Source organism: Olea europaea, unplaced genomic scaffold, assembly GCF_002742605.1.
Source record: "Olea europaea var. sylvestris unplaced genomic scaffold, O_europaea_v1 scaffold2107, whole genome shotgun sequence".
NCBI lineage: Eukaryota > Viridiplantae > Streptophyta > Magnoliopsida > Lamiales > Oleaceae > Olea > Olea europaea.
The window spans coordinates 59,490-71,617 of NW_019239015.1; the positions used below are offsets into that span (position 1 = coordinate 59,490).

At 30.7% G+C, this 12,128-nt stretch overlaps 1 protein-coding gene across 1 annotated transcript; it reads left to right on the forward strand.

Annotated features, from left to right (window-relative positions):
* Nucleotides 1–9,556: 9,556 nt before the first annotated feature.
* Nucleotides 9,557–10,840, forward strand: LOC111380220. The gene is made up of 3 exons (XM_023003719.1): nt 9,557–9,821; nt 9,921–10,262; nt 10,335–10,840. The coding sequence occupies exons 1-3, from the start codon at nt 9,557–9,559 to the stop codon at nt 10,838–10,840; spliced, it is 1,113 nt and encodes a 370-aa protein (XP_022859487.1).
* The last annotated feature ends 1,288 nt before the right edge of the window (nt 10,841–12,128 follow it).

Consider the following 12,128-nt stretch of genomic DNA (forward strand, 5'->3'; position numbering starts at 1 on the left):
TGTAGACGTTGGTCAACCTGTGTTAGGTGGTCCCGTTGGGTGGTCCCGTTTGTAGACTTGGTAAGAACCAATCTATCTTATTTAACTGTTTTTATTGTTTTATTGATTTCATAATTTTCAACTATGTCTTCGGTTTCAAGTTGGCTTAGGAGATCTAGATCTAGAAATAGACAACAAAATCAAAATGAAAATAGATCAAACGTTTTTCAAAATGAAGAAGAAGTTGACAATGCATCAATATCAGCTGCATCAAATGATTTTAACTCAAATGAACTTCAAATTGCACAAATTGAACAACGACTTCAAAATTGGACTATTCCAAAGATAGATAAACATTCTATCTATGAAATAGGAAAATTTGATTTTACTCAAAATTATGTTATCAAAACTTTTCAACAAACTATTTCAATTAATAGTTCAAATGCATATATCAATTTATTTATTACCCAAATTTTTCAATCAAATTATCTTATGGAGCAATCCTTAACTCCCTCAACCTTCATATTCAGACTAAAAATCTTGAGTTTGATAGTCGATCAAATGCTTTTGCTGTAATATATAGAATATATTACAAGCTAATGAATACTCAACTCAATATTGAAGCTTTTCGTTCTTCTCCAAAAGAAGAAAGCCTTTTGGTTGAAGTCAATCCTTTTCGTTCAAATGTTGAAATTCCTAAAAGAATCCCCTGGAATCTTCAATCTAGAGGACTTGAATGGAATTTTGAAAATATTCAACCTCCAGTTCCAGCTCAAACACAAACAATTCCAAACGAAATTTTAACTTTTTATGATGGAAAAGCTAAAGTTATTTTCAAAGGATCTTCATCGAAAATTCAAAGGTCTTTCTCATCAAGATCTGAAGAAAAACCAAGAAATTTCTTTCAAAACTCAAGAAATTCTACTTCATCTTTTAAAGGAGTTGATTTCACTCCTAACATTCCAAACCCTTTCTATCAACCTAAAGAAAAAGAAGAAGAAACTGAATAACCAGAGTCTCCTACTTTTTCAGATATGGTTCCTCCTTCAAATCAAGATCCACTTGATCATCAATGTAATGTCATTTCTTCTGAAATTGATAGAAGAACAGAATTCAAATATGATCAAGATATTCATGTTCTCTTCAAAAGAAAAAGAACAATTTTGGGAAGATTATTTTGAATCTTCTACAGAAATAAGTTTTTATGATTGGATTCAAATCAAAGTTTTTGGTAAAAAATCAGAAAAATCTCAAGTTTTTGCCACAAAAACTCATTCAAAATCTTGGAAAACTCCAGAAGGAAATACTTTCTAATCAACTCATCCTCCTATGCAAGAAATAGTTATTTTTCATGGAAAAACTGAAATACTTGCATCTCCACTTAAACGTATTCCAAATCCAAAAGAACTACTTGATGAATCTCAGGTTGTTGCTAAGGATATTAAGAATATTCAATCTCAGAACAATTTCACAAATATTGTTCTTCAATCTATGTGTTCTCAACTCAATCGTATTGAATCAAATTCTGAATCTGAAACTTCTACTACGCAAAAGAATTCTTTTACAGAATGATAGTAAAAGTAAAGATAAGAATCTTTCAAAACCATCATCCTCCTCAACAATATTCAAAAATGATGATTTAATTCTTACTTTTGGAAAATCTTCAACTCTTTCAACAGAAAATGAAGTTTCTTCAGAACTTGTTAATCAATTAAAAAATTTTCATGTTTCAAAAAACATCAATGTTATTGATGAGATAGAATCTCAATTTATTGATGAGAAATTTGATTCGATTAACAAACTTAGAAAAACTGATTATCAAAATATTCCAAAATTTTATCCTCGATCATCATTTCCAAATCAACTTTTCGAAGAAAAGTTACCTGCTCAAAAATCATATGACGGTAACTCTGGAGTTGAATGAAACTTAGACAGATTTACTGAACTCCAAATTATCAATCTAATGGGACAAATGACTATTTGTTACAAACATTTTCTTGCAAAAAGTGCTTCAAGGATTGAAGCTACTAATAATATTGTTCTTGGATTCACAGGACAGCCTGATCAATGGTGGGATAATTATCTCTCAAGTACTGAGAAAAATATTATCTTCTCCTCCGTCAAGTGTAATGATAATAACATTATTATTCTCAATGAAAATGAAGAACCCATTAATGATTGTTTCACTGTCCTTGGTTTAACTATTATCAAACATTTCATTGGAACTTCAGAAAATTTAATGCAACTTCAAAATGATATTCTTATGAATTTAAGATATCTAAAACTTCAAGATTTTAGATGGTATAAAGATATGTTTTTATCTCGTATCATGCAAAGAATTGATTGTCAACAATCTTTTTGGAAAAAATTTTTTATTTCTGGACTTCCAAAACTCTTCGCTGAAAAGGTAAAAAATTCAATTTTCAAAGAATTTGATGATCTTCAAACGCTTACTTATGGTGAAACTATTAATTTCATTAATAAAGAAGCTCTCAATTTATGTAATGATTTAAAACTCAAAGCTAAATTGAAAACAGAAAAATCTCAAACTCGAAATGAGTTAGGATCATTCTGTGAACAATATGGATTTGAAAAAGTCATACCTCCTTCCTCAAAATCAAAGAAACTTTTCCACAAGAAAAGATTTTCAAAGAAAATATATTTTAAAAATTCTCGAAGAAAATTTTGACAAAAAGAAATTTTCAAAGAAAAAACAATTTTCAAGGAAAAAGTTTTCAAAAGATTATTTGAAAAAAGATTCAAAAATTACTTGTTGGAAATGCAACAAGATTGGTCATTATTCCAATAGATGCCCTATCAAAGACAAAATTAGTGCTCTTCAAATAGATGAAGATACTAAAACTCAGCTTCTCAATCTTATTCAATCTAGTTCTGATAATGAGTCTAACTCTGAATTAGAACAAGTTTTTCTCAATCAAGAAGATTCTGATTATGAGTCTACTCAAAATTTTGATTCCTGTACTTCTTCAAATGATAAAGAAATTTGTGGTTGTAAAACTATAAATGTCTTAACAGGAGAAGAAGAAATTATTCAAAATATCATTGATAGGATTGATAATCCTAAACTCAAAAACAAATTTTCATCTCTTTTTTCTTCATCTACATCAAAGGAAAATTTTGATGATATCAATATTACAAATATTCTTCGTCGTGCTCAAAAAGAACTTTTAAAAGGTTCTAAACCTTCAATTCCTGATCTTCAAGGTGAAGTTAAAGATATGAAAACTCAAATTTTAAAACTTGAAAAACAAGTCAAAGATATTTGTATGGAAGTAGTTTGCCTTAAAGCAAAAGACTTAACCAATGAATATTATTCTCAAAATAAAGTGAAGTCAAAATCATCTTCAAAATTACCTCTCATCACTCTGAATCATCTTCATCTGATTTCTCATCTACCTCAAAATTTTCTCAAACTGAAGAAGAAAAGATTAATGTTATTAATCGAATTCAACTTCAGAAATGGTACTGCAATATGACTATTATAGTCAACAAAGAATTCAAATTCACAACTCGTGTTCTTATTGATTCAGGAGCAGATCAAAATTGTATCAAAGAAGGATTAATCCCTACAAAATGTTTCGAGAAAACTACTGAGCGTCTTTATGGTGCTAGTGGTAAAAAATTAAATATTAATTACAAAATTTTAAAAGCTCATGTTTGTAATTCAAATATTTGTTTCAAAAATATTTTTTACTTGGTAAAAGACTTAGATCAAGATGTTATTCTTGGTACTCCTTTCATTGTTCAAACTTATCCTTTCAAAGCTGATTATAAAGGATTAATCACAAAAATTTTTGGAAAGAAAATTTTCTTTGAATTTTCAAATCCTCCTTCTTATAAAGACGTTAATTCTTTAAAAGAAGTTGCAATTTCAAAAATTATTCATAATATTAATTTGAAAAGAGATCATATTCAATTTCTCAAAGAAGAAATTTCATTTCAAAAAACTGAACAAAGATTACAAGATTCTTTTATCAAAAATCAGATTATTGATTTACAAAAGAAAATTGAACAAGAAATTTGTTCAACCATTCCTAATGCCTTCTGGAATATGAAGAAACATATTGTTTTTCTCCTATATAATTCTGACTTTCATGAATCAAACATTCCTACAAAATCTCGTCCTATTCAAATGAAAAAAGAACTGCTTGATTTTTGCATCAAAGAAATCAATGATTTACTTGAAAAGGGTTTAATCCGTCCAAGTAAATCTCAATGGAGTTGTTCTACATTTTATGTTAATAACTCTGCAGAAATTGAAAGAGGAGTTCCTCGTCTCGTTATTAATTACAAACCACTCAATACAGCTCTTCAATGGATTCGTTATCCAATCCCCCAAAAGAAAGATCTTTTGAATCGTCTTTCAAAAGCTATCATCTTCTCAAAATTTGATATGAAGTCAGGATTCTGGCAAGTTCAAATTAAAGAAGAAGATAGATACAAAAATGTATTTAATGTTCCTTTCGAACAATACGAATGGAATGTTATGCCTTTTGGTCTCAAAAATGCCCCTTCTGAATTTCAAAAAATCATGAATGATATTTTCAATCCCTTTTCAAATTTCATTATTGTTTATATCGATGATGTTCTTATTTTTTCACAAAATATAGAACAACATTTTAAGCATATTCATACATTCATTCATATTATCAAGAAAAATGGATTAGCAGTTTCTGCTAAAAAGATTGTTTTATTTCAAAAAAAAATTCGTTTTCTTGGTCATTTTATTTAAAATTCTACAATTACACAAATTCAAAGAAGTCTTGATTTTGCTGACAAATTTTCAGATGAAATTATAGATAAAACAAGTTTACAACGCTTTTTAGGTCGTGTAAATTATGTGGCCGATTTCGTCAAAGATATACGTCAAGTCTGTGCCCCATTATTCAAAAGGTTACAAAAAACCCTGACCCATGGAATCATGAGTGTACGCATGCGGTTCAAAAAGTCAAAAAGATGATAAAAAATATTCCCTGTCTTTCAATTTTTGACCCCACAGCCTCAATTATTGTCGAGACAGATGCATCAAACATTGGATTCGGTGGTGTGTTAAAACAAATCCCATTTGAGTCATCTCAAGAACAGTTAGTCAGATTTCATAGTGGAGTTTGGTCTGGACCTCAAAAGAATTATTCCACTATCAAAAAAGAGATTCTTTTAATAGTTCTTTGTATCTCAAAATTTCAAAATGATTTAATTAATAAAAAAATTATTTTGAAAACTGATTGCAAAGCCTCAAAAGATGTTTTACAAAAAGATGTAAAAAATCTTGTTTCAAAACAAATCTTTGCAACATGGAAGGCTATTTTGTCCTGTTTTGATTTCGAAATTCTTTATTTTCAAGGAAAATCAAACTTCTTGATAGACTTCCTCACAAGAGAGTTCATTCAAAAGAGAGAAAATGAGTTGGGTCAAGCAAGTTGAAGAAGATGATCAAAATCCTTTTCAAACAAAAACTTCAAGAAAAAAGAAAACTTCAATCCCTTTTTTTGAAGATCTCCCAAAAGATCAAAAGGAAGCTTCATCTTCTTCAAACACTTTTTCAACCCTTGTCAAAAAACCAGACCAAAAATCCAAACAAAAAGTTCAAACTTCAAACCCTTCGAACTACAAAAAAGCCGTTTAAAGTACTGGAAAGCTTCCTCAAATTAATCCTCCAAATACATTCAAATACTTTACCAAGAATATTTCCGAAAATGTCCTTGACATGGAAACCTCCTGGCTCAATAGATACAAAGGTCTTGATGAATGCCTTTCAAGTATCGTTCCTCAAAAATTTTGGTTCATGCCTTCAAACATTCAAAAATCCAGAGAATATTATGAGACTATCCTTCTTTTGACTGGATCAGCAATAATTTCTTATACTCCTGAACCAAAAGATAAATCAAATATTATGTTTTCAAAAATCAGTATTACAAGAGTTTTGTCTTACGAAGACTGGGGACAAAATCCTTGGGAAGAAAAGAGACTTCGTCTCTCAAAAACATTTTTCACAACTCAAGAAACTGTAAATTATTTTGATTATCAGAATGTTTGGTATAAAGTCTTTCTTTTTAGACCTATTACCCATTCTTGGTTCATTCTTTTTAATCAAAATTGTAATCCTCATTTTTCAAGTTGGTTTCAAATATGGTTCCTGTATCATGGACTTGAAGAGCAAATTTTGTCCAGTCTCTCTCTTCAAGGTTATGAATACTTCAAAAATGAAGCAAAACCTTTTTTGAACCTTCAAGATAATCTTTTGTTTTAGTTCTCATTCAATATGAAAGTTTCCTGGATCTTTTGCTGGGATTTCTTTCAATATCAAAATCTGAAAGATGATTTTGTTTGTCAAAAAATTGCAAGAAGATTCAAGATCAAATGGTGGTTAAAGTTCAAAGAAACAAATTGTTGCTCCAAAGCAGTTCAATCATGGATTCAAAAACAAAGAAATTTAGGTGTTCCTAAATTTTCAATCAAAGAACAAGAAAGTCAAGCAGATTTCTTGACTGAAAAACAATGGATTATTTCAATATTATCAAAATGTAAAGATCCTAAAGAACTCTTAGAAATTTATGAACAAATTTCTAAACAATGATCTTCAAAATCAAAGTCTTAAGAAGATGATCAAGAATCTCAATTCTCGCAAGAAACACATAATGGTGATGACTTAATTGATTTAGGTTATGACTATGAAGAATTTCTTGCTCAAAAGGACGCTTCAAAATAACTACATTGACCCAATTTTCTTGATGATTTAAGAAATTCAAGGGTATTCAAATCAAGACAAAACCTTCTCAATCTTTGTCAAATTCAAAGTCAATGGTGTAAGATTTGTCAAGATTCCAATCAAATCTGTGGTAAACATCAATCACTACTTTAATAAAGAAAAGTATCTCTTTATTAAAGGAAGTCAAAAGTTGGCTCTACTTTTCAAGATGCTTTATGATAATATCGTCCACTCTCCTTTTCAAGATTCTTTTTCTCAAATGAAAGAAATTTCAAGTCCGGATTACATTATAAGAAGACCTCAAAATTTCAAATGAAGACAGAGCGAATTCAGCAAAAAGAAGTTTCATTCTCTTTGTAATTTGTTCTTTCAAATTTATTTCAAGTTCATATCTTCGTACTTTTTCAATTTTATATCAATAAAACTCTATTTTCATAGAATTTTGTTCTTCTATCTCCATCCCTATTCCCCTAGGCTAAGAATCTAGAGAAAAAATATTAGGAAAATTAAAAGTAGAAGAAAAAGAAGATAAAGATGAATGAGGAATTAGATTTACTTATAGAAAATTTTGATTAATTAAGTTTAAGTGATATAAGTGAATACCAAGTTTTAATGAATATTGGATGAGGACCTAATTCAATAGGAACTTTTAAACAAAAATTACAAGATCTAGATGCAAGTTATGCACCTATATATAATAAACCATATAGACAATTTTATGATAAAGTAAGAAATGGACAACCACCTAAAGGAAATAAATATAGAGATAGGTTTGAATTAAATGATAATTATGATAAACCTATTAACCATGGAGGCACTGGCGGATCTGGGGGGGCATGTAGGGTCAATTGACCCCCTAGTTTTAACTTTTTTTTAATAAATAAATTATTAGGTCAAAAATCAAAATAGTCAAAACTCAAACAATTTCTCTGCTTCAACAGTATATCTCTCTCTCGACTCTCGTCTCTCGCACAAACCGCGCAGTGACCGCCAGTGCCAGTCTCCCACCATTGAAGCACAGCACAGAGCACTCACCCACCGCCACCGCTCGGTCAGCTCCGTCCCCGCCTTTGTTTCTGCCTGACCCTGCTGACTGCCTCCACCTGGAACGCCTCTGTGCAACTGCAACAGCAACAGCCGACGCCAGTGCTGCCGGCGACCCGTCAATCTCTCCGGCAATTAGTCAGGGGCGGACTCTAGTTCTACTGACTTGAAGCTTAAAAGCTTTACACTTACAGACTTATCACTTACTCAAATTTTTTCTTTGAATTCTTCTCCATAAATGACCATAACCGTAAGTTAATTGCTTTGCTGCCTGCCTGCCTCTATGTGTGGTTAGTTCCTATTTCTAAATTTGGATTTATTTACAGTTCAATTAATCAATTATGATTCATGTTCCTGCCCAATAAATGTAATTTAGGGATTTCTGATTTAGGGCTTTGATTTAGGAAATTGACCCTTTTCTGATTTAGGGCTTTGTTACTTATTTATATGTAAATTGATTATTGATAATATTGATTTGGGAAGATTGAAATTTTGTCTGACTTTTGGTAGGTAGGAAATAGTATAATCTGATTTAGGCATTTCTAATCTTGTTGATTTTTTATTTTTGGTTGGTTTGTTTCAGTTATGGAAAAATACTTTAAACGTACATCTACGATTTCCTGTGATGAACAAAATATCGGCGAAAGGAATGTTCGAAAGAAAAGGGATGAAAACGATGTTGGGGATGTTGATGTTGATGTTGATGTTGACGTTGGAGATGTTGGGGGTATTGGAGACGTTGGAGATGTTGATGTTGGATTTGGGGGTATTGGAGACGTTGGAAATGTTGAGGATATTGGAGATGTTGGGGATAGTGGAGGAAATGTTGAGGATATTGGAGATGATGGGGATGTTGATGTTGCACAGCTTCTCTCTGATCCTGGATTGAGAGTTCCAATACAGAATTATGATGTTAATATTCGAGATGTGATTCGAAGAGCATATATGCAAAGAGATCCTTGTCAGCCTCGCAATCATATATTCCCACCCACAAGAATAGGTAAAATAGACCGACGATTTTGTGTTTCGTGGTATAATGAGCATCCCACTTGGTTGGAATACAGTATAGCAAAGGATGCAGTTTTTTGCTTTTATTGTTATCTTTTCGGTTTGAATGTTGGTTCATTTGTTAAAGGTGGATTCTCAAATTGGAAAAAGAAAGAATATATAAGAAAACACGTTGGGGCTTCAAGTAGTGCACATAATCAAGCTCGGGTCAAATATAAATTGTTCAACAATCAAGAACGAAGTATTCGATCTTGTCTCGTTAAACAATATCATCAAGCTCGAACAAATTATCGAATCCGATTAAATGCTTCAATTGATTGTGTTCGATTTCTTCTAGGACAAGGGATGACATTTCGTGGACATGATGAATCTGAAGATTCAAACAATCAAGGAAACTTTCTTGAACTATTGCATTGGTTGTGTGATCATAATCCTGAGATTAAGGCCGTTGCTTTGACAAATGCACCTGAAAATTTGAAATTAACATCACCAAGAGTGCAAAAAGATATTGTAAGTGCTATTGCTTCTGAATGTCTACATGTGATTATCGAAAATATTCGTGATAGTTTCTTCTCAATTTTAGTTGATGAATCTCGAGACATTTCTGTGAAAGGGAAAATGTCAGTTGTCATTCGTTATGTGAAGAATGGGTGTATATTGGAACATTTTATTGGTGTCATTCATGTTTTGAATACCACAGCTGCCTCACTTAAAGCTGCAATTGATCAATTATTCTCAACGCATAGTTTAAGCATATCTAATTTGAGAGACCAGGGATATGATTGAGCTAGTAACATGCGAGGTGAGTATAATGGCCTCAAAGCACTTATTTTGAAAGAAAATCCAAGTGCTTACTGTATTCATTGCTTTGCTCATCAACTTCAATTAGCTCTTGTAGCCGTGGCACAGAAACATCCGAAGATTGAAACTTTCTTCACTACAGTACATAGATTGGTGAATATTGTTGGAGGATCAGCTAAACGGAGTGATCTTATTCGAGAGAATCAAAGATTGAAAATTCTTGAATCACTCAGTATTGGTGAAATATCAAGCGGACGAGGTCTCAATCAAGAAATTACTCTTTAGCGTCCTGGGGATACACGTTGGGGCTCTCACTATAGTTGTTTAATTAACTTGATTACCATGTTTTCAACTATAGTCGAAGTCATTGAGATGATTGCTACTGATTCTACAAGTACCGGAACAAGAGGTGATGCATGCATTTCATTGGAGTTGATGTTAAGATTTGAATTTGCATTTAATCTATATCTCGTGAAAAAGATTTTAGGGATTTCAAATGAATTGTCAAAAGCATTACAAAGAAAAGATCAAGATATTGTCAATGCTATGAAATTGGTGCAAATATGTAAAACACAACTCCAAACCATGAGAGATGATGGATGGGATTCTTTTTTGAGAGTGATTTGTTTGTTTTGTGAAACTCACAAGATCAATGTTCCCGATATGGATGATATGTTCGTAACTGTAGGTCGTTCACGGCGTGAGACAGTGACAAATTTGCATCATTTTCGTGTGGAAATGTTTTATGCTGTCATTGATATGCAACTTTAAGAGTTGAATGATCGTTTTTCTGAAAAAAATAATGACTTGCTTATTTGTGTTGCATGTTTATCTCCAAATAATTCATTTGCTGCTTTTGACAAGATCAAATTGATTCGACTATGTCAGTATTATTCGGTAGATTTTGATGCAGCAGATATCCTAGAACTTGATGATCAACTAGATATGTATATTCTTGATATGCGCACTTCTGAAGACTTTGAAGAATTACAAGGCATTAGCGATCTTGCACAGAACTTGGTTGTGAAGAATAAACATGAAGTGTATTCATTAGTCTACAAACTTGTGACACTAACCTTAGTTCTTCCCGTGGCTATTGCTACAGTTGAGAGAGCATTTTCTGTGATGACTTACGTCAAAAATGGTCTGCGCAATCGAATTGGAGATCAATGGTTGAATGATAGTTTGATTGCCTATATTGAGAAAGATGTTTTTGATAAGATTGAAAATGATGTAATTATTGAACGTTATCAAAGTATGAGAACACGTAGAGAGTAATTGTAATAAGATATATCTTATTTTAATTTTTTCATCACTTTTTTAAAAGTTCGTTACTGACCCCCTAGTCTAAAATGTCTGCGTCCGCCCCTGCATGGAGGAACAAAATTATATCTAAATTGCAAAATATATACTAAAAAAGCCTTATTAACTTAGGCAGATTCAATGATATTATTCTTTTTATATAATAAAGATGACACATGGGAAAATATTGAAAAAAGAATAGATTTCTTAATTGCATCCTTTAAAGGAGATGTTAGAAATTGGTAGGAAAGAATTAGTGATGATACAAAAACATTAATAAAAAAAATGTACAAAAAGAAATAATAAAATTAGATAGACAAAGTATTAAAAAGCTAGTAGAATATATTTCAGATGAATTTTTTGGAGAAAATTAGATAAAAAATGCTGAAATGGAAGAAATAAGAGAAAAAGACAATGCTAGAATTAAGCTGATAAATTTAACAATACGTGATATGTGTAAAATTAAAGAATATACTTGTGAATTTAGAAACTATTATTATGTTCAATTTTACAGTAATGAAAACCAAGAAGTATATCAAGATATGTACTATTATAAATTACCAGGTTCACGGGGAATATATTTTAAAATAGAATTTGAAAAGTATGTTAGGGACAGTATTGGAATACCTAGGACTTTAGGTTCAAGAATAAAAATTTTATTTGAGAGACTAGCATGTATATGTCAACAGAGACGAGACAATCAATGAAAAAATCAGGAAAATTAATTATAATATGTTGTGAAGATATAGAAAATCCTATATAGTGGGGGATGTAATTCTGAAAGAAGGGTTAATAAAAGAAAATATAAAAATAAAAAATTTAAAAATTTTAGAAATTTTAATAAAAGATATATAAAACCTAAAAGAAGATATTATAAAAGAAAAAATATCCCATTTGGTCAACAGAAAAATAAAAGTCAATGTAAATATTGGAATTGCGGAGAAATAAGTCATATAAGCCCTGATTGTAATAAAAAGAAAGTTAAAATATTATAAAAAGAATATTTGGAAATAAAAGATGAATTGAGTGAAATACCAGACATTGAAAAATATTATAATCAAGAAGTTTATATAAGTGAAACAGAGGATAATGAATCAGAATCTGAATAAGGAAATAGAGGAAATAGAGGAAATAGAAAGTAATAATATAAATATACAATAATATGAAAGAATAAAAGGATATGGATTAAAAGTTACATTTGATAACAATAAATTTAGAAAATTACAAAAATTATCTTTAGATTTAAAAATAGAAAAATTGGAAG